This window comes from Muntiacus reevesi, chromosome 6 (genome assembly GCF_963930625.1).
Source record: "Muntiacus reevesi chromosome 6, mMunRee1.1, whole genome shotgun sequence".
NCBI lineage: Eukaryota > Metazoa > Chordata > Mammalia > Artiodactyla > Cervidae > Muntiacus > Muntiacus reevesi.
The window spans coordinates 56973754-56997802 of NC_089254.1; the positions used below are offsets into that span (position 1 = coordinate 56973754).

The 24049-nt window shown below is 38.7% G+C and overlaps 1 protein-coding gene across 2 annotated transcripts in view; it reads left to right on the plus strand.

The window, feature by feature from the left end:
- The window catches only part of ELMO1 (engulfment and cell motility 1), a 556385-nt gene that overhangs the window by 181025 nt on the left and 351311 nt on the right, over positions 1-24049 (plus strand). For both annotated transcript variants that reach the window (XM_065939966.1, XM_065939964.1), the window contains exons 7-8: positions 8372-8407; positions 16825-16924. In XM_065939966.1, coding sequence (XP_065796038.1) covers positions 8372-8407; positions 16825-16924 — 136 coding nt within the window. The remainder of the gene's footprint in view (positions 1-8371; positions 8408-16824; positions 16925-24049) is intronic.

Here is a 24049-nt window from a genome sequence, read left to right on the forward strand (position 1 = left end):
TTGCCTTACTCTGCAATTTATCTTGGCTTACGGAGTGGCCTACAGACTGAACATTGGGGGCAGCAGATCTGAATTATATCACTAGGTTTCACATGTCAATACTGAATTTACTCTATGTGAACCGCAGTAACTGAATTCTTTTTTTTCCCCAAAGTGTATCATACTCATTCACATTTTAATTATTTTTAATCTGTAAGCCATCCCAGTGTGTTACGTGCAACTTGATTTCAGACAGATGAACAGAACCCAAGACCGGATCTTGAGTGTGTTCTGGTTTGCATTGTCTGTTATACTTTCCCATCACACTGTGTTACTGGGAAGGGATGATATCTCTCTGAATGACCTTGGTGTGTGCCCCCATCACCGTTTTGCATGTAAGTTCAAAGTCACACTACTCATAGGGATGGAGTAAAGAGGGCACCGGGGCTGTACAGCCTTCCTGCCTTCCTTCTGCAAGGTTCTGCCACTCATGCTAGGAAGCTGCTCATTTGATGAATGGTTATTTTCAGACCTTTTACTCAGATGAAAAGAAAAAGAGAAGGACCTGTTTTTTTATAGGGAAACTCAGCTTCTCAATTAAACTTAAACAAGACTTTAATTAATAGGAAACCTTTGGAATAGAAACTGCACAAATTAAATAGATCCTGCAATTTGGAAGGCATTTACTTATGACTCCTGGGCAGACTTCCAGGTGGGAAAGGCAGCGGTTTCCTGAGCAGGACCTGTGGAAATTTTTAGGAAACACTGAAGAAATGTAGCTGGAATTTTTCTTCTTACTTTGAGCTATAATGAGATTCAAAGATTGCTTGCCTGCTTGCCATTACCCAAGGCTGAGCTTTTTAACGTCTCTCCAGCTGGTACCAGGAGAGACTACAGGGAAAAAATGAACAGCAAGGGAGCAAGAGGCAGTGACACTTTGGCAGAACACAGTGTCTCAAACTTGAATTTCATTTTTCCACTTTTGTATAATTTTGAAATTCCATTCCTAGTTTCAGCCTGAAAGATAGATGTGGAAGCATATACATTTTTGGGGAAACTTGCTCCCCCAGCCTGAGTCAGGAAATGGTATCCATTAAGGAATGGGCAATTATTTTTGTTTTCTGTGTTTTTTTTTAAAGGATAGATATTAAAAGATTTTCAGAAATGATATGTTTTATTTGAAAGAAAAAAAAATTGTACCTGCAACTTTAAATCCATTGTAGTGAATAACACTACTTTTCTTGGGGTTTTAATTAAAGCCCGTGTTCTTTGTCTATGCTGCTGTGCACACACACAATTGGACGGTTTACTCTGTGCCCTTTTGCTTTTCCACAATCAGAAGAACAGAGGAACATTTCCAAGAATGAAAGGGCAGGATCCTTCTAGTTTCCCACTCGGCAACATGACAGGAAAATTACGCCCTTGGAGTATGAGTAAGCAGTAGCACCACCCTGGGCAGAAAAGTTAAGAGTAAGAAAAGTTAAATTCATATATTTACCAAAAACTCATTTATTTTTTATTTAAAAATAAATGTAAGTAAGCAGAAAGAAACAAATAAGAAGCATTTGTCTTCTGCCTTACCAGAGGCAAATATTTTTAACATCTGGGTGTATATTGTTTTTGTACTTTCTTAGAGATACACACACACATACACAGGCTTACACACACATACACAGGTTTTACAGAAGTAGAATTATAATATTAATAGTCTCTGTAATCTGCTTTCTGTACTTAGCAATAGTGCCATATCATTAAATATTATTCCCTTCATAATTTTTGTTATCCGCCTATTTTTTATTGGAGAATAATTGCTTTACAACATTATGTTAGTTTCTACAGTACAACAAAGTGAATCAGCTATATGTATACACATATATCCCCTCTCTCGAGCGTTCTTCCCATCCCCCCATCCCTCCCCTCTAGGTTGTTGTCTGCCTGTTAATTCATTTTTAAAGCTCTGTTGAAGTACAGTTGGTAAGCAGTGTAATACAATAATTTGAAGGATATGCAGAGTGGAATTAACCGTTCCCCTACTGTTGGATATTTACTGTTTTCAGGTTTTATTATGATTGTGAACATTCTCTCATCAGTTTTTCTTTCAGCAGAATCTTTGTGATTAATTATTTTATTGAAATAAAATTACCAATTGAGTGGATGTGCACATATTCAAGCTGTTTTAAAGTAAGAACAGCCCCATAACTTGCTGACATGTCCTAATTTGTACTTTACCCTTCTTGTAGGAGTATGTCCATTCCTAACACCTTGGGCAATGTTGGGCTGGTGTTTCCGGGATTCTGGCTTTCCTAAGAAAAATAGCAGTGAGGTATTTGAGGAGTTTTCACTAATCTGGGGAATTTACAAGTACTTTTTATTTGCATAGTTGATGTCATTTCTCCAAAATTTGGCTATACTAGCAACAGTGGAAAGAGTCCCATACTTATTTTAGAGATATGTAAAGCCCTTATATATCTCTAAAATAACTATGGGACTCTTTCCCTTAAGTCGACTTCCCTGGTGACTCAGATGGTAAAGAATTCACCTGCAGTGTAGGAAATCTGGGTTCGATCCCTGGGTCGGGAAGATCCCCTAGAGGAGAGCGTGGCGATCCACTCCAGTATTCTTCCCTGGAGAATCCCATGGACAGAGAAGCCTGGCGGGCAACAGTCCATGGGGTCACAAAGAGTCAGATACAACTGAGCGACTAAGCACACAGCACAGCAAAATCCTTAAATAATTGTCTTAAAAACAATCCACATTTGTTGTATAAATTGTCAGTCTCCTCCCCATCCTGTCATATAGATGACACAGATGAGGATGTTCGAGTGTGTGTATAGCTATGTGTGTTGTTTATATAAATTGTCATTGTTAATACACAAACAGTTTCATATGAAGCTTTGATGATTCAGATCACTTTCTGCTGGCTGGAGTCAGAGTTGTGATTGTGTGTCAGGTGCAGAAATTCAGTTATGATCTAAATGAAGCATGCAAAAGGATGTCTTGGCCTTGATGTTGCCTGTCACCCGCACTTGAGAGTGGGTTTCTAGGTTTTATTCATTTAGCAAAGTATGTATTCTTAGAATGCCAGATATTCCTGACACTGGGTTAGACACAGAATGTGTGTGTTGTTGGGTGGGGAGGGAGAGGACACAATCATTTGCATATGACAGTTTGGGACTATGTGTGACCTTTTTTGTCTTCACACAAAAGATAAATTTCTTTTTTGAAAGTGACTTTGTTAAGCTTCATGGACACGGATTATTGGCTCTAACTCAGGCCCTCGCTTCTGAGAATTCAGTGTTTCTTATAAACCGCGGTTGTTGTGGAAGATCCAGGCCAGGCCAGATTGATCAGGGAATCTCTGCCAGCCGCCAAGCACAGGTCAGACCATGCGTGTCCTGTACTTCACCTCGGACAGAGGCCACGAGGAGGAGCCAGCGGCTCCCCAGGCCGAACCAGAAAGAAGCAGCTCTGTGTGGTCCGTGGGCCCCAGCTGAGAAGCTGGCTGAGTCTTCCAGCTCCCTCAGTCTGCCTTCTTGGAGCTGCAGGACGCAGAACTCAGGGAGTTTCAACAGGAGCAGCCCTTCTGGGGCCCTGCCAGGAATTTGCATCACAAACGCCAAAGGGGCCGACCTTCTTGGGCTTTGTTGGGGGTTGTGCGGCAGAAAATTCCTTATGCTGAAACTCCGCCTCGCCATCCCTTTTCGCTTTGTCTCTGTGTCTTTGTCCATCACTCTCATAATAGAAGTAAGAAGGCGTCATACAGCCTGTTTAAAGGAGAGGTTGTCTTCTGCTGGGGAAAGGATGCCACAGCTTGGGCTAAGGTGCGGGGCTTCTGATCACTCTGAAGCATCGTCTTTGGAGAATCATTTGTTCTCCGGTTTATGTTTCTTTTAAAGTGGATATATATGGAGACAGAGAAAGAGAGAGAGGGAGAAGGAGAAGGAGAGAGAGAGAGAATTTCAGATAAGAAAACAGACATCACAACAAAAAATTCCTCTTCTGCTTATGTTTCTCTGAAGCCAAGGTGAGGAAGTAGAGAAGTGAGGAACACTGAATTTCTCTCTTTGTACTCTGGTCAAGTACTTTCTAAAGCCAGAGTCTGTTACAGGAGTTAGAACACATACACACACACACACACACACACACACACACACACACGTCTGTTACAGGGGTTAGAACACACACACACACACACACACACACACACGCTTATATATACCTAAGGATGCACAGGCCTGAGGCCAGAAGGTTATTTTGAAAAATTGCATTGATTGCTTTATATATTTCACACACACACCTCTGACAAGCACTAATTTTGAAGCAGTTCTGTTAAAAGATTAACTGACCCATAGGAAAACATTTTTAGAGTATATTTGAACAGAAATCAGTTAGAATTGGTCAGTGCCAAACTGGAAGTGGTTAGGAACAGTCTATCCACAGGAGCTGGTGGGGGAGGGAAGTGTCTCTTACAGAGAAGTGGAAATAAAGCAAGCGCCTTGTCAGCCTGTTAGTCAAGTCTGGTTGCTTGTCCTTAGGTTTCCATTTCCTAACGTGGAGACATTTGTAGGTTTCGGGTTTGGACTGATCATATAGGCAGCCGGAGTATTAGAGCCGCCTCCTCTAAAGGGTGGCTTGTTAACAGTTCCAAACTGAATGGCAAAGCTGCAAGCTCGAGTTTCACCAGTTGCCCGGACTGTGTCCTTTACAAAGATCTAACCCGGAGAGCCCCTTGCCCCCTGATGTCCTACCTTCTCCTGATTGTTGCAGGAAGGGGGACCTTTTCCAGGTCTGGACAGTCCAGTAGGTTCTTGTCGAACACTCAAAAATGAATTGTTCTAGGAGACAGTACTGACAAAGTAAAAGAAAAAACACTTTATTGGGAAGGGGTGCCTGGACAGAGAGCAGCAAGGTGGTACAGGGACCCAGAATAAGTGCTCTGCCTCGTGGGTCACAGTCTCAGGTTTTATGGTTGTGTGTAGTTTCTGGGTTGCCTCCGGGCAATCATTTTGCTTGTGTCCGTATTTGGTCTGACTCAGCATCCTTCCTGATGGTGCGTGCAATCTCTCAGCCAAGGTGGATTCCAGCAAGGATTTCGGGAGGTTGGTAGGACATATGGACTGGCTTCTCCACCCTCTTTGGACCCCTCCTGAATTCTCCTGGTTAGTTTTTGGTGGCAGCACCTTCTTCCTTAGTGGGCCCTCCTGTTGCCAGACAACTCATATAAGTTTCAATCACTGGTGCCCTAGTATAATCTCTTGTGGTCTGGAGCTATTCCTTAATCTTTCCTTTTCTCTCATGGCCTTGGCACTTTCAAGATCATAGGTCAACCATCTTTAGAATATTCTCCAATTGAAGTTTACTAAAAAGTAGTTAATTAAAAGGTAATTATCAGGGAAAGATAAAAGCATGACTTTCATACAGATATAAAATTAAACATATGTTACAAGAATGTATGTTATTCATTTGATATGAGGGAACTGGGCAGATGTTTTCACTGGTTCAAAGGAAGCTTCAAAGGACACAAATCTGCATGAAACAGAGGAATATTGAAATGAATTGCAAATGGAGACAAAACTGATTTTTCACCTGCAGGGAAGAAGTCTGTTAAATCACCTCTAGACAAAACTGTGGACACAGTAATTTCCCTTTGAAACATAAATTCTCTTTTTCTATAGGTTTATCCAATGTTTTCTTGTTTTAGAAAATGTATGTGTTTGTCTAGAATATCACAAATGCTTGTGTTTGTTTCTTTGCGTCCTATTAATGGCACATATCTCTGTCTTATTGTTGATGTTCACTTTGACCACTTGTTAAGATACTGCCTTCCGAGTATCTCCCAGTAATGCTTTTTACCCCTTTTGTAAATAATTAAGAGAAAATCTTGAGTAGTTACCCATGGGAAGTGGAAAGTGGTACAAATCAGATTTATATATTTTTCCCTAGAGATTTAGTTCTTCAACAGTACCAGCACACTACCTTTAAAGCAATGTAGGCCCATCTGTTCTTGTTTTATTCCCTGGGCTATAACTCATAACCGTTATTATTTATCGTGATGCTCAGTTTGTCCCCAACATGGCTTTGGAAACTTCTTCAAGCTCTCTTCTGTGTCCTACCTTGTTTCCCATTATTCTTTGAGCACTTCTGCACTTTTTGGCTCAACAAAATGTTCTGGGCTTTTCTTGGTCTTTTCTTGCCCCAGTCCTGGCCAGAGTCATTTCTCAAGGAGCCCCAGTTCCTTTTAGTGGAGAGGAGTGTTTGGCTCTTGCGAAAGGGCCCAAACTCTGCTCAGGCTTGCCTTTCCATGGCCACCTACTTCTTTTACTCTGCCCATGGCAATTTGAAGGAGAAGAAAAGGAAGCTAATATAGATCTGGATGAAACCTCTCTTCCAGCCATCTCAGCTGAAAAAAGACATTAGAACCGTCAAACCATAAACCACTGCAGCTGCACCCCACCCAGTAGGGATTCCTGGTGGAAAAAAGCAGGATACTGGCCCTAGATAGCTAAGTGAAGTGGAAGTCGCCCAGTCATGTCCAACTCTCTATGACCCCATGGACTATGTAGCCCACCAGTCTCCTTTGTCCATGGAATTTCCCAAGCAAGAATACTGGGATGGGTTACCATTCCCTTCACTAGATAGTTAAGGTGCATATCAAAGGAATGATTTCAATGAGCCCAGACTCTTATATCTTCTAGTACTTAGAAAAACACTAAATCCACTCGCTTAAGAAGTCTGATTTGTCTTTATTTAACAGTAATCTTGATGTTCTGACTACCTGGTTTTTGTTGCAAAAATTCCTGTGTATACTGATTCCTCCCTTAAGGCCTTGGAGCAGTCCCTCAGAAGCAATCTGAGAGGCTGTACTATGGGCTTAAGTCCAAGTCCTTCAAATAGAACAAAATCCTCAACTCTTAGGTAGTGCATTTATTCAGTGTATATGTATATATATACACTGAATATATATATAATATATAATTTAATTAATTATATGTATTATTTATTGATAAAGCTAAGTAAAAGAGGAGGAAGAGGGGAGGAAGAGGAAGATTACATACATTTTTAACTCCCCAGTTTTATCAAATGCTAGATCTGATCACCTCGTGGTCATTTGGTTTCTGAAGTGGTTACATTTACATTTATGTGGTTGAAATGTGAAACTTAACTTCTTCTGAATTGAATACCTACTCTGCAGGTGCCTGATGGTATAGTTAGTAGTTGAGTTACAGAGTCAGCCTTTGCCTTCATGGTGCTGGGAGGACTGTGAGATGTCCTAAGTCAAATGCCTGGTGTGTTCTTAGCACTGCAGACGTGGGTGCCACACTCAGTCCAGTCAAGGAAGGGAAATCAGAGGTTAGGGAGGCTTTGCAGAGGTCAGGGAGTCTGGAATGAATGTGGGATAGGGTTTAGCTAGTCTGACAACGAGGGGAAGGATATTCCCCAAACTGAGGGAAGAACACACTTCATGCCAGAGAGATTTGGCAGGCTTGAGGAATGGGAAGTGGTTTGATAAGGATAGAATCACTTATTACCTAATTTTTTTTGACCTAATCTTTAGATTTTTAAGAAGCATACGTGTCCTTTTTTGCAGACAAATTTTGTCAATTGTGAACTTTTTTTGCAGGCTACAATCCTTGAGTTCCAGCTGTCATTCAAGACTACTGCACTGCCTCATAATGTCTTCCTTCAGAAGAAGCTTTTTTTTTTTTCTCTAAGAAAAGAGGAAGTAGAATTAGTGGGCATTTTACCAAAGAAAGATAACCAGCTATTTCTGTCCTGTTGAGCATATACTTAAGAACAACTGGATTAAGGCTGTGGGGCTCTCCTTTTTCATTGAAAATATGCTCCCCCTTATTTCTAGTGATGTCCCCCTTGGTTGAATGTATGCTCATTCTGAGCCAAAGGGAGTTTTTGTTACCTTTGTGTGCGTGATCAGTCACTAAGTTGTGTCTGACTCTGCGACCTCATAGGCTATAGTCCGCTAGGCTCCTCTGCCAATGAAATTTTTCAGGCAAGATACTGGAGTGGGTTGCCATTTCCTCCTTCAGGGGATCTTCCTGACCCTGGGATCAAACCCCGTCGTCTTCAGTGGCTCCTGCATTGCAGGTGGATTCTTTACCAGTGAGCCACCTGGGAAGCCCCCTTTGTTGCCTTTATTCAAAAGTAAATGCATTAGGTTGGTTATAGTAGTTTAATCCCTATTTTTGATTGTTTTGTGTTCATTAATAAACATCAATTTATTACTTGGAGAAATGTTTTGAAATGAATTAGCTGCCCTTATTGGCTGTTAAACCTGTCATATAGCTCACTCTGGGCTTTCTTCATGATATGTAATTTGTGTAAAATTCATTGCTGTCATGCATGCTCCTTACATGGTTGTTTTTGAATTTTACAGACGATACCAGAAGTTGCAGAAGATCATGAAGCCTTGGTAAGAATTTCTGATCTGTTGATATAGATGATGTAACACTTCCTTCTTCTCTGAATAATTAAACTCTGTCCTCTGACTGATTGTGTAACTATGTGTCTAGATATTTTGAGTGATTTTTTTTTTTTGCTCTCTTTTTGATGTTCTTATAAACAGGTTTTTTAAAAAAATATTTCCCTTTTCTTTTTGCTTTGTGGTAGAGAGTGTTTTATGTTTGTAACCACAGAATGATCACATCAGGATTGCTACCCTTCTCTTGGAGCAAGGCTAGGCATAATTTTATGTATTACTTTAAACAAAACCTTTCTTTTTTGTGGCCTATGTAATGTTCAAAGTCAAAAATCTTTGATTTTCTTCAATGACTTGGTAAGAAAAAGATCTACATAAAAATATTGAAGATTGAAGTATAGAAGGAAAATTATTTACTTTCAGTCTGAGAAAATGTTCAGTCATATATATATTTGGGAATTGCATGATAATTGTGTCTGGAGATCTCAAAACCTCTTTCTTAGAGTATTCCCTCCTCAGTGCCTTTATTATTCACAAAACAAAAGGAGTCCAAATAGGATCTTATAAACTCTCTGTAGTAGGCTGAACGAATTTCCATTTTGCCCAGTTGTTAAACATACAGTTTAAGCTTGAGAAGGAAGATTGAACAGCATCTGAAAGCGTGCATCTTATTTTTAAGCCTACAGAGAAAATCCTGAACAGTGTAATAGTGGTCTCCAAGCATTCATGTTCCCCTACCCCTCCCACTAGAAAAAGTATTAGTTGCAGGAACTCTTCAGTTATTAAATTCTAATAAGATAGAAACATTGAATTTTTAGGAAAAAGCTTCTTAAATCTAATTTTGATATATATTTTAATACAGTAGAAACATTTAATGGTAATGACAATAGAATCCATCTCTTGTTGAGAATTTACTCTGTCCTGGGCATTGTCTCAATGTTTAAATGTTTACCCTTGTTACTTCTAATTCACACTTTTATCCACAACACAAGATGTGTAAAATTAGGATTATTTCCTTGATGCAGAAGTTAAAGTGAGGTGGTATTGGGATTCAAACTGGTTATTTCTTCTCTAATAATCTGATACAATTTGTTAATGTAAAATTTTGGACTCCAGCCAAAATAACTTCTTAAAATTTATCTGTCAGCAGTTTTAATCTTTTGGTATATAGGGGCATTGCAAGTGTGAATCATGATTTTTATTTATGATGGACAAAATCAATGCTCAGGATCCTGGTTCTGGTAATGGTAAAGTAGCCTCATCAGACTAAGGACCATAGATAACAATTCTGAACTCTAGACATAATATTGCAAACAAAAACATCTGAAAACAAGTATTTAAGGAACTAAATAGCAACTGAAACAGAAAGAAGTCAGTCAGTCTTTGAGAGAACAAACTGGCTCTAGATGAGATTTGTGTGTTCGCAGCTTTTTGCCTGAGGATCCCTGCTCATCCAGGTAGCGTGTCACTTCAGCGTGTCCAGCTCTGTGCCTGCTATGGACTGTAGCCTGCTAGGCTCCTCTGTCCGTGATGATTCTTCAGGCAAGAATACTGGAGTGGGTTCCCATGTCCTCCTCCAGGGCATCTTCCTGACCCAGAGATTGAACCCGCATGCCTTATGTTTCCTGAGTTTTTTTTTTTCCTAAGTTTTTTTTTTGTTTTTTGTTTTGTTTTGTTTTGTTTTTTACCACTAGCGCCACCTGGGAAGCCCCATCCAGGTATCATGGAGCGATCAAAACCCTCAATCTTAATGTTAGTGGTGGTACATGCCTCCTTTGTCCATGCGACATAATTTGGGGCTGGCAGAGCAACTAGATAATGAAGGAAAATCCATGAAAGAAAGGAGGCTCAGAGGATATGAAACCCCATAAATAAATATGAATTCTGCCCAAATATATCACTGATCACTGAAGTGTGAATGTACATGTGTGTATGTGAACCCCAAAGGGTATTCAGATTTTTTTGTTTCCTTGTGGGTCAGTTTTGATGTGTCAGTTTAGTCCCCTGAGAAGCTAATGCTGAGATGGAGTAAGGAGAGTAAGAGGTTTGCTGGAGGATGGGTGGTACTTTGTGGCACAAAGTGAGGTTGGATATGGAACCTTTCAGATAGTGAGGTAGAGCTGATGCCTGTGAAAGGAAGAAGAAAAGAGGAAGCAGGTGTAGATCTGACAGTCCCAGCCAACCCAATAGGAAGCTCAGTATAATTACAGACTGTTAGAGGGATTACACAATGAAAAGTGGTTACACTGGTGAGTTTTATTATGCACATGCGGAAGAAATACTGAATCTACACATATCGTTTCAGAAAAGAGAGATGGTGGGGAAAAGTTCCCAATCATTTTATGAGGCCTGTGAGGCCAGTATCACTCTGATAACAAAACCTGACAAAGCTAATTTAGGAAATAAAAATTATAGGCCACCTAATGAACAGAGGTGCAAAACTCCCCAGAAACATATGAACAAATATAAGCAAGCAAGGTATAAAGATTTGTGGCAATAAAGATTTATCTCAGAAGAAGTTTAACATCTGAAAATCAGTCACCATGATTTAGAAAAATAAAGGAGAAAAAAACAGAAAAACCACCTTTATAGATACAGAAAATAGATAACAGATACAGAAAAAGCATTTCATAGCATCCAACACTCATTCATAAGTATTCTCAGCAATCTGGGAATAGAGGGAACTTCCTCCACCTAATAAAGATTATCTACCAAAAAAAAAAGCAGTATACTTAATGTTGGAAGATGAATCCCTACTCCTCCCACTAAAAATTGGGAATAAGGCAAATATATTCACTTTTTGCACTTCTAGTCAACATTGTACTATAGTTGTTAGCCTTAGCAATAAGTCAACATAGAAATAAAAGACAATGGTCAGAAAGGAAGAAGTAGGGGCTTCCCTAACAGCTTAATGGTAACTGTAAAGAATCGGCCTGCCAATGCAGGAGACACGGGTTCCACCTCTGATCTAGGAAGATCCCACATGCCAAGGAGCAACTGATCCTGCATGCCACAACTACTGGGCCTGAGCTCTGAAGCCCAGAAGCTTAACCTACTGAGAGCTACGCGCCCCAGAGCCTGCACTCTGCAACAAGAGAAGCCACTGCAGTGAGAAGCCTGCACACAACTGGAGAGTAGCCCCACTTGCCGCAACTAGAGGAAGCTGCGCAGCAGTGAAGATGGAGCACAACCAATAATAAGTAAATCTTTAAAGATACTCATTAAAAAAAAAAAGAAGTAAAACAACCTTATCCATAGAAAATCCTAAGATATCTACAAAGAAATGGCTTGATCTCACAACTGAATTTATCAAAGTTTCAGAATATAACATTAGTATGTAAAAGGGACATATTTTTATACTTTAATAGCAAACAACTGAAACATGAAATTTTATAATTTCCATTTACAGATGTCAGAAATGATAAAATTCTTAGGAATTAATTTTAAGAGGAGACATCAATACCTGTTGTCTGAAAAATAAAAATATTGCTGGAAGAAATTAATGAAGACCTAAATAAGTAGAGAATACAGCATTTTATGGATTGGAAGACACAGTATTGTTAAGATAGCAATTCTCCCCAAATTAGGTTTAGTGCAATACAGTTTTTTAAACAGAAACTACAAGCCAATCCTAAAAACTTAAAAGAAATGCATTGGGCCTAGAAGAGCCAAAACAATCTTGAAAGACCCATAAAAATCAATAAAGTTGGAAGATTTAATTAACTGCCTTAAAGACTTCCTACAAAGTCAGTAATTAACATACTGTGATATTGATATAAAAGGATAGACAGATCCACAGAATAGAATAAAGAGTCTAACATTGATCCACAGTTAAATTTGCAACAAAGGAGCTGAAAGAATGTGTGTTGATATATCATGCTATGATTCTTAAGGGAATGTCCAATGGGGCAATTTAGAAATCCATACATTTCTGTGTCTATAAGTTTTACCACAAAAATAAAATACTCGGAAAAACTCAACAGGCAGGGTAGAACAAAGTTATATCATTAACTTTGGCAATTAGGGATATATTCAGTATGATTTATTAATAACTTTTAAAGTGGTCTTTATTTTCATCTTTTCTCTGCTTCTCTCTTGGGCATGGCACCCAATGAAAACATTTGGAAGCACTATTTGATAAAACTAACAGCATAAAATTTAAATGCTTTGAGATTGGCTGAATTTTCTTGGAAAGAAGATGGTCTCTACTGAATTGATGAGAAACATTTATTTGAATCATTCCAGCACACATGGTGTGTTGGCTGTGACATGGCTCTCGACCAGCATGTGAAGTTTGTAGTCAGCTTAATCTGTGGCAGCCAGTACTGCAAAATCTTTAGCTTAGCACTTTATAAAAAAACAAATAAACCAAACAAACAAAAATGCTCCCCGCATGTGCCATGTGGTTGCTTTATATCTGTAATCCTTTTAGCCTTGATCTTCTGCACCCAGCACTGATTTCAGAGACAGGATCTTGGCTCTTGCCTTTCCTCTTTGGAACCTGAATCACTCCTCTAGCAGTGGAAATAAACATCTGTTTCAGGGTTCAATAAGAGCTTTTGTAGCTGCCTCAGTTGAGATGAGGTGAATGAGTCCCTTGATTTGGAAGGTAATAACATTTTAGCACTGCCATCCTTTCCTTGCAACTGAGGATTTAAAGTTGAATTTTGAAAAATGTCTCCCATGGAAAGGTAGCATGCCATCCAGCAACCAGTTGTAATGAATTATATATGTCATATATGTAGTATATATAATGTACTGTATTATATACATATTCTATATAATCATATATATGTATATATACCATATAATAGATAAAATATGTCATTAGATATATATTATATTTACATAGTATATAAGATATATGTTATATATACAATATATTATATCATATATAAATATATCTAATAACATACTTTATATATTATATAAGATACATATACATACATATGATTATATAGCATATGTATGTCTAATAACATTAATCCATAGAGTTTATAATTACATGTGTGTGTGCTCAGTCGTTTGGTTGTGTCCAAGTCTTTGCAACCCTATGGACATTAACCCACCAGGCTCCTCTGTCCGTGGAATTTTCAAGGCAAGAATACTGGAGTGGGTTGCCAACTCCTCCTCCAGGAGATCATCCTGACTCAGGGATCGAATTCACATCTCCTGCGTCTCCTAAGTGGATTTTTTACAGCGGAGCCACTGGGAAAGCCCTCTTATAATTATATATGTGGTCAGATAGTAAAGAATCCTCCTGCCAGTGCAGGAGATGCAAGAGATATGGGTTCGATAGCCATCCTCCAATGTCATGTACATCTTTTACAAATTGAGGTCTTTCAGCATGCCAGGTGTAAAGAAATGCAAACCATTCGTTATCAGTTGTGTGTGTATGTGTGTGCTCAGTCGTGCCTGACTCTTTGCAAACCCATGAACTGTAGCCCGCCAGGCTCCACTGTCTATGGAATTTTCCAGGCAAGAATATTGGAGTGCATTGCCATTTTCAACTCCAGGTTCATTATCACTTAGTGGTTGTTTTTTTCCTTTTTTTTTTTTGAGTAAAAAAATTGTTAATATTGTTTGTGTGTGTGTGTAAGTTGCTCAGTCACGTCCGACTCTTTGTGAACCCTTGGACTGTAGCCCGCCAGGCTCCTCTCTCCATAGGGATTCTTGGGGCAAGAATACTGGAGTGAGTTGCCATGTCCTTCTCCAGGTACTCTTCCTGACCCAGGCATTGAATTGCAGGCAGATACTTTACCATCTGAGCCACGAGGGAAGTTAGTTAATATTGTTTACCCTAATTATACAACTAAGTAATAAATTACATAATATTGTTCACTGAAAATTCTATACATAATTATGTAATGTTTTCACAGTGATACTAATGTCTAATAATCTGTTAATAAATCTTACTAATTGATTTTATTTCCTGGCTCTCTTATTTTCCTGAAGAAATTTCCTTTTTTTGGTTGCAAGCTAGTGTTTAGATTTTCTTATGACTCATTGTAGGAAGAGTCATTCTGGAACTTTTCTATAACCTTTCTTACTTGTCCTTTTAATCCATTTTCTACCTATCTACTTTTTTTGTTTTCTTAAAGTAAACTTGAGTTTTCTGGTTTGGAATTTCTTTTGGGGGCATGATTCTCTGATGCCACCTAGGGGAACCTGTAAGATGGGGATTGCTTGTCTTGTGACTCAGAGAAGTCTTTTAAAAATATATGCTGCTTTTTTAATCTAACTTGAAAGGTTTGGCTTTCCTGGCATTTTTTTTTCTGGCTCCAAGGACAGAAAATTCTTGTCACAATGAAGACAGACATTTGAAAATCATGAGCTTCGTGTACCTTTTGAAAATACCTCTTTGCATAATGATAATAACTAATATTCATATGCTGCCTTCTGTGTGTTATACACTGTTCAGAGGGCTGTAAGTGTGATAACTCCCTTCATTTCCCCAGGAATCCTCTGAGTAAAGCATCACCACCACTAGCAGCATCATTGTCATCCTCTTTTTTGAAAAATGAGGAAACTCGGGGCACAGAATATGTCAGTGACTTGTCCACTTACAACTGTCCACCTCTGCTGTCTGACTCCAGAAATCACCCACTTAACCATTTCCATCTAGCGCATCTCATCCCTTCTGGTGTCTGATACCTTTGGATCACAGTCCTTTCCTGAGAGTCACCTCCTCTTTTGTAGATTTATTTTCAGCATCACAGCTTCTGAGATGATGCAAGATTTCCAAGGTCCTCCATGGAGGCCAGGCTGAGAACACTGGGAAGAAGGGGAACTGCAAGGGTGTTTTAAAAGAAATAGGAGCCAGTTTTCTATTCTGTTAATTGAAAATGAATAGGAAGACTCCATCTAAACACTTTATGAAACTCTGTAAAGTAGCAATCATGATATATAGGAGTCTACAGATTAAAAATCTGAACTACTAAATTTATTTTGAAAAAATCAAGCATATGAATCAGTGTGGTTGTATACAGTATGGAGAGTCTGATGGGCATAATTTATTGTACCTGAAGAGACAAAACTTATCTTGAGAGTTTTAAGTTAATGCTATCATGATGATAATTTACAGTAGAGGTGAGTTTCTATAGAAGATTCTCAAAGTTGTTTTGAAAGTACTAGAAACCAGGTTGTTGTCTGGTCAGGGGTGTGAATGTGAGAGTTGGACTATAAAGAAAGCTGAGAGCTGAAGAATGGATGCTTTTGAACTGTGGTGTTGGAGAAGGCTCTTGAGAGTCCCTTGGACTGCAAGGAGATCCAACCAGTCCATTCTAAAGGAGATCAGTTCCGGGTGTTCATTCGTAGGACTGATGTTGAAGCTGAAACTCCAATATTTTGGCCACCTCATGCGAAAAGCTGACTCATTTGAAAAGACCCTGATGCTGGGAAAGATTGAAGGCAGGAGAAGGGGACAACAGAGGATGAGATGGTTGGATGGCATCACCGACTCGATGAACATGGGTTTGGGTAAACTCCAGGAGTTGGTGATGGACAGGGAGCCTGGCGTGCTGCAGTTAATGGGGTCGCAAAGAGTCGGACATGACTGAGTGAATGAACTGAACTGAACTGAAGGGGTGTGGGTGGAGCTATTATAGAAGGCAATTCTTTTACTTGAGTTTGCCTGATCTGTTTAAATTTCTAACTTATTCATGAGACACTTCTTACAGCTTCTGAATAACAGCAAGTCAATGGGCAACAATCATTATTATCTATAATATTCTAGAAAGGTATTCTATAAAGCCTATTAACTAAAGTTAAAATGCTGGACAGTGTAACATAGAAATTAATATGCTTATTTACATATATGTTTGTATCTATGAGTGTGTGTATGTGTGTAAATGCACTCACCAAACACACACACACGCACACATACACACAGTTATATATGGGCCACATGAATCTTTTGCAAAGTGCTGATACTTTTAATAGAATTATTTATAACCTTCCCTGTTGGATACCCAGAGATAATAAGGGAAGCGTGTTGCCCTCTTCCTAATATTTGTTTGCTGAGGAGCTTTTTTAAGCTATCATTTTCTGAATGCTTATACACTGCACTTCATTCAGTGCTCTACCAGCAGCCCTGTGATGAAACAGATTTCACTATCCAGTTTTTCAGTGGAGAAGACGATGGCTTAGAGAATCTTAGGGACCCACACAGGGGCAACACAGCTCACCTGAGTGAGACTGTGAATCCAGGTCTGTCCCCAAGAGGCCCTGGCTCCTCACTGTGAAGCTACCTGCCTCCTTCCTACTGACCCACGTGTGGAAGGACGTTGTCTGTGGCCCAGCTGCTTATCCCAGTGATCTTTTACAGTTCTGCTTGCATTCATCTTTCTAAAGCGTTCTCACTTCCTTCTCTCCTTGTGCTGAATTCTTGGGCCCCTCCTTGTGTTTTCCAGCTTTGGAGACATGCTGTCCTTCACCCTGACGGCCTTTGTGGAGCTGATGGACCATGGGATAGTGTCCTGGGATACGTTTTCGGTGGCATTCATTAAGAAGGTAATTCAGATTGTGCTTTTCAAGCTCAAACCATTTCTTTTTTTACAGATATTTTTCTATGCTTTGAGCTTATTGCAAAGTTGTTTCCTTTAGTTCTTTGTGTTAAAGGGTGAGTGTGATTTTTGATAGTATTATATATATGGTGGTCTGAGGGCCTAAATTCTATATAAAAATGACATTTTCTCCCCAGCGGGATCATAAGGGTTGTACAAGAGAACCCCTAGTTGAAGGTGACGTGTTAAAACCCCTCTTCTGGACGCCATTGTTTTTAAGACCTAACTAGAGCTCCTAGTATCTTTCCTGAACCTTCTCTCCTCAACTAGATGTTCAGGAGAAGGGAAAAAGGCAAAATATATTGCTTGCTGCATGACTGGGTCTGAAGCAGGAATGTGAGAGAAAAAGGGGTGCTTGGGTCCACGCCTCTTAGGCAGAGTAATCCTGCTCACTCGTAATCCTGGTGGAGTTAAATGTCTCTGGGATCAACTAGTTCAGTTGGTTCCTACTCTCCTTAGGAGGAAGCTAACAAGGGGGCAGGCAAAGGCGGACCTGGTGTGAGGAGAGAGAGCAGAAGAGCCCCCCACCATTCCTAGCAGTTGAATAGTAGTAAAAACACATCTGCAAATTTACAATTCTCTTTCCAGTCTTCTAACCAAAACTGAATAGCCTTGACTTTTTAACTGTTAAGGGTAATATTAAATCAAGAATCGTCATTATTTGTTAACTTATTTTTCCTCTCTTTGTGAAATGGTTTATAAATGTATTGGCACCTTTCTTTCTGCTGTTACTGGGAATGAAGAGATATTTGGAATTCATATATTTATGTTAAAGGTCTAGATTCCTGGGAAGAATAGTCTAAAATAAAGAATTTCAGAGAGTCTTTGTGAAAGCTAGAAAATAAAACCAAATTCCAAGATGAGTCACTTGAGTTTTTAAGAGCTTTTATTTTGAAATCATGGTAAACTTATAGAAAATTTGAAAAAAAGAAAAAGTACAAAATGTTCCAAATGACCTTCAACCAACTTCCTTAATGATAGCATTTTGCATAATAATAATATCATCAAAACTAGGAAATTCACAGTGCTATAATACCATCACCATTAATTGATTTCACCAGTTTTTCTCTGGTTAAGAACTCAAAACTGCGTTTAGTTATCATGTCTCCTTAGTGTCTTCCAATATGATCATTCCTATTTTTCCTTGTCTTTCATGACTGACAGTTTTGAAGAATACTGGTCAGTTATTTTGTAGAATGTCCCTCAGTTTGGGTTTGTTTGATAATTCCCTTAAATCAAGGTTATGCACTTTTGGCAAGAATGTCAGAGAAGTAATGCTGTGCCCTTTTTAGAGGATCTCATTGGAATATGTGATGTTGGTATCTCTTACTAATGGTGACCTTGATTATGTGGTTGAGACCCAGCAGATACCACCGGGTCTCCCCACTCTGAAGTTGCATCTTTTCCTTTTGAAGTTAATCAGTACCTGGAGGGAGTTACTGCCTTGAACTGAAGAGCATAGGAGAGCCCTTAGTCTGTCAAATGAGGATGTTTAGAATAGAAGTCTCACGGATTGAATACCTGAATGATGCTGTCTATTTATTTCAGGCAAGAACTGATTGGGAACCCAAGGTCTTCTTGATGTACCTCTGAATCCTTTTTTTCTTACCTAAGGGCATAAAGCCAAGAAAAAACACGTAGTAAGAACCTAAGAAAACACACAAAGAAGGATGAAGCCTCTTTTTGCCTGTATTTGTCAGTGGCATGAATTGCTTAGGAAAAAAGAAAAAGAGAGAGAGAGAAATGAGTGTAGAAGAGAAAGTCAAGGCAATCTGGATGTGTTAGGAAGTATTCTCCTTTGGTGGTGGCAGGTAATGAATATAAGCATTAGGTTTTAAATGCAGAGAAAAAATTACTGTATTTTGTATTTCCAAGATAAAAGTTCTAGAGAAATGGAGTATTATTTAGCCATAAAAGAGTGAAATATTGCCATTTGCAGCAACATGGGTGAACCTAGAGATTATTATACCAAGTGAAGTAAGTCAGACAGAGAAAGATAAATATTATATGATGTTACTTATATGTAGAATCTAAAAAGTAACACAAATGAATGTATTTACAAAACAGAAACAGTCTTACAGAGATGGAAAACAAGTTTATGGTTACCAAAGGGGAAAGAGGAGAGGGATAACGTAGGAGTATGGGATTAACAGATACACACTACCATATATAAAATAGGTAAATATATATATAAATATATAGGTGTGTATATATATAATAGATAAATATGTATATATGTAAAATAGGTAAACAATAAGAATTTACTATATAGTGCACAGAACTATATTCAATAACTTCTAGTAACCTGTAATAGAAAAGTATCTGAAAAAGAAAAAATATGTATGTATATATATACATGGACCTCCCAGGTGGGGTAGTGATAAAGAATTCTCCTGCCAGTGCAGGAGATAAGAGTTCCATCTCTGTATCAGGAAGAGTCCCTGGAGAAGGAAATGACAATCTACTCCAGTGTTCTTGCCTGGAGAAACCCATGGACAGAGAAGTCTGGAGGTCTATAGTCTGTGGAATCGCAGTCGGACTTGATTGAGAGTTTGAGCACCCACACATGCATGTAAATACATATACATGTAAAACTGAATGACTTTGCTGTACTAAAACTAATACAACACTGGAACTCAACTATATTTCCAATTTAAAAAAAAAAGTTCTAGGGAGGCAACTTTAAATCTGAAGATACTGGGATTTGCAGATACTTTTTATACTTAAAGTTTTTAAATGCAGTCTGAGTTTATGGTGGGCTTTTCTTTTCTACTTTCAAATCGCTTTGCCTTTTCTGATATTAGAGCCTCTTTTGCTATAAAAACAATGCTGTTCTGAATGTGAATTCCTTGAAGTTAGGTTGTGCTTTCAGCAACATTATCTCCTGATTCCTGTAGCAATCCTTTGCAGTAAGTGTTATGTTCCTGGTCAGGAGGGGAGGACACAGTGCCTTGGGGAGGTAGAGTGAGGTTCTGGAGAATGGGGTGTCATCAGTCCCCCATTTCAGGGCTCCCTCCCGCATCAGCATGCACCTGCACTTTAAATGTTGGAAAGAAGAGATTCTGAAGGACAGAAGGACAGACTTGTTGAAACACCATTGCCTCTTGTTCAGCCCTCCCTGACCTCACCGGGGCAGAGTTAACTGATTTTTTCTGCTCTTCATTCTCCTTGAATCTTGTACATGCCCCTGTTCCATCACTTATCACTCTCCTGTGAATTTTTTGTTCTTTTGACTGGCTCTCCCAAGACCATGAGTCCAAGAACACCAGGATGGAACCACGGCTTTCTTCTGGCCTATCTCCTCAGAGTGTGGCATAGAGTCAGACCTTAATACATTTCTGTGAAAATGAATAAATGAAATTTACTTTGGAAGTATTTTTCTGAACTCTATAACTTGAAGAAAAAAAAAGAATACAGTGCCACCGTATTTAAATATATTTCAAGTAAAACTTCAGCTATGAATGGAAAGGAATTACAAAGGTATCTTTCTTTAAATGGGAGATGTGGTTAGAGAGAATGACAATAATCTAATTTTCTAACTGCTTATGAAAATGGTTTTCACTCACTGAAATTAACCAAAAATCATATTAGATCCAAGGAAGCAAAGACTAGCAGTCTTGGCAGTTTAAATTAAACACTGAGTATTTTTCAGAAGACAACATGTTCATAATGTATTCCATCCTCATTCCTAGCCATTCTGTTTCCTTTGCATTGCTACTTGGAGCTCAACTCCTTATGTGAATTTTAAAAAGTGGTCATCAGAAAATGACTTTATAATTGAAAGTTTTTGTAAGGTTATCTTTTTATTCATTAGCTGGATCAAATTCAGCACTTTGACAACCCAGGAATTGTATACAGGGAACTGTCTTTTAAATGGAGCTTTATCTAGACAAAAATCAGCTAGGAAATGTGCTGACAAAAGATGCTTATCTCTGTGGTCCAGACTTGGCTTCCTATTAATGCCAAATTCATACGACTTTGGAGAAATATTTTTTCCCTGCCAGCCCTGGTATCCTTCTCTGCTATCTATTTTGTTATGTGTGGATCTAGAGTCTAGTTTACAAAGTTTTTCTGTAATAAGTAATATCACTTCATAAACACTTTGAAACTTGGAATCCCTTGAGGCCAATCTTTAATGTTGCTGCTTTTTAAAGATTTGGTGACTTAGAGAGAGGGTCAGAAGGCATGGAGAAGAAAGAAATGAAATAAAAGAAAAACAACCTAGAACTTTCTGTGTTAACGAGTTGGTTTTACCCTAGCCAAGTATAACATCAGTGCCTTTTCTTGGAAGGAAAGTTTTATACAAATGCTCTTGAAACCTTAGCTCTGCAGGAGGGCCCGGTTCACTCTGCAGTATTTTCAGTGCCTAGATAAACATCCAGCCAATTTCAGTTTAGAGACCCAGTAATTTTTGCCTCTTAAAAGCTTGAGAGATTTATGGACCACTGCCTGAATAACTTGAAATATGGGAGAGGGGCTCCGTGTTCTCCATGTATCTTTTCACTTTTGATAACAGAGGATAATTTTAAGGTCTCATTCTAAGTAATTCAAAGTGTTTCTGTGATTTAAAAAAGTTGTATCATTGATTCATACACTGTGATGCCCCTTAACTTCTTAAAAGTCACCCAAATATTCCTATGTTTTATCTACGTAGCACTTTTATTTATTTTTCTTTTAATTTTATTTTTTCAACACTGAAAACATTTTGTATTGGGTACAGCCAATTAACAATGTTGTGATAGTTTCAGGTATAGAGTGAAGGGACTCTGCCATGCATATACATGTTTCCATTCTTCCCCAAACACCCCTCCCATCCAGGCTGGCACATAGCATTTAGCAATTCCATGAGCTGTACAGTAGGTTTTTGTTGGTTATCCATTTTAAATACAGCAGTGTGTGCATAACCTTCCCAAAGTTCTAGGTAGCGCTTTTAAATGAGTGGAAGCATGTGGAAGTAATAGATACAATTATTTGTAGCTCCTCCTCCTCCTTTTTCTCTCTGATACAGACCTACTTTCAAGAAGCTGTACTTTGGCATGTTTAGGCTGGTTCACCCATGCTGGCCAAAGTACAGAAATGGAACTGGAAAAAATTTAAAGGCAAAGGAAGTCATGATTGATCTTGAGGAAGACAAGGGAAATTAAAATTTAACAAGATGATTTTTAACCTTCTATAGCTATACTACGACCTGTAGTTTTTAAACTAGACATAGAAAGTAGCATTTAAACTTTCACGAAGTTGTCCATTCACCAATGAAGACAGTTATCATGTTTGCTCAGTCAGCCCTGATACCTTGTTTATTAGTATTCATTAGATGAAAGTATTGGGTCATTTAAATGTCAAGTTAAAATTACTGATAAATAAGGCAAAAGATAGAAGTTCGTTTCAAAAGACAACTAGTATCTCCTACAGAATTGTACATTAGACTCTCAAGAGTCATATGCATGCTTTCTGCCAGGCAGTACTTTAGTGTGTTAAAGTTTTGTAAGCTACTTTAGGATTGCTGAAATGATGGTATCTACATGTTAAGGAAGGGCTGAAATAATGGAAAAGATTAATTTTAAACAATACTTTGATGAAAGTAAGGGGTTATTTTTATGATAAATATATAAAAATGGCAAATGGAAATGGAATATGTATATGGGATACAATGTCTGAATTAAAGCAAAGAACATTACCTGTTTTACCACCCCTGTGTAAGCCTGTTGGGAGCAGGCGAGAGTTAATAATTTGTAGAGAACTTTAAAGCCCATTATAAGAAACTGTGCTTCCTATCAGGAAAACATTGAGCATTTTGATTCAGTATTTCAAGAAAGGAAATACTGCCAAGGCATATTTATAGAAGTAGAGGGTAAGTTTGTATCAGAGGGAAATCTTGACTATAGAGGAAATGGAAGAAGCTGCTGTCATCGTAACCCAGGAATGAGCTGGACCATGTGCCAGTATGCATATACGACAGCATGTGTATGAGAGGGCAGACGCTGCACAGGGCTTCCTCGGTGGCTTAGATGGTAAAGAACCCGCCTGCAATACAGGAGACCCAAGTTCAGTCCCTGAGTTGGGAAGATCCCCTGGAGAAGGGAATGGCAACCCACTCCAGTATTCTTGCCTGGAGAATTCCATGGACAGAGGAGCCTGGTGGGCTACAGTCCAAGGGATCACTAAGAGTCAGACATGACTGAGCGACTAACACTTTCAGACATTATAGATGTGTTCACAGAGACAGAAAGTAGGGAACTGGGACTATTTATCACTAATGATCGTGACAAACTTGGAGAAAGGTGATACTTGAGAAGAGAGGAATAAGAAAGAAGTCAGTGAGATTGATTTTTAGCCCATTTAATTTTCGACTTTAGAATATCTAAGTGGACGTATACTTTTGGATGCCAAGAATAAGTATGTAACATACTTTATAGTAAATGACTGTTGTGTGTCCGTCTGTGCTAGATTATAAGGTCCTTGAAGTTAAAAATCATGTGGGTTTGCTCATCTCTTGACTTCCAGATCCTAGGTCAGTGCAAGCCTGTTTTATAGTACATGGTCAACACCTATAACCTGAATGAATGAATAGAGGGGATGAAGGCAAGAGGGTGGAGGAGGAGGTTTGATCATAAACTTTCAACTAGAAGATTCTCCACAGAGTCTTAAAGGTACATCCAAATTTACTAAATGGAAATAAGAATATGATCATGGAAGGAAAATAGACCAGTGCAGAGAAATCACAGGTATTGTCAACATATTTCTTTGTGAGTTCTTCTCTTTTCCAATAAGTATCAAGAATTGTACTGGGATAATGAAAAGTTTTTGGTGTGGTGTTGATGAGGAAGTCAAGGAATCAATATTGGATTTAGAAGAGGTCTAAGTTAGGCATTAACCCTAAGCACAGTATGAGGGTCGCTGGATTTTTGTGAGAGAAAGATGGACTTAGAGAAAGAAAAATGGCCTCATCGTGGTGGATCTGATAGGGGAACAGATCCAGACGGTGAGGATTAAGGCAAGGCCTTGCCAGGGACAGTAAACACATTGAAGAAGTTTATTAGCTGTGAAAGGAGCTAAAGCAGTCTTTTGAGAA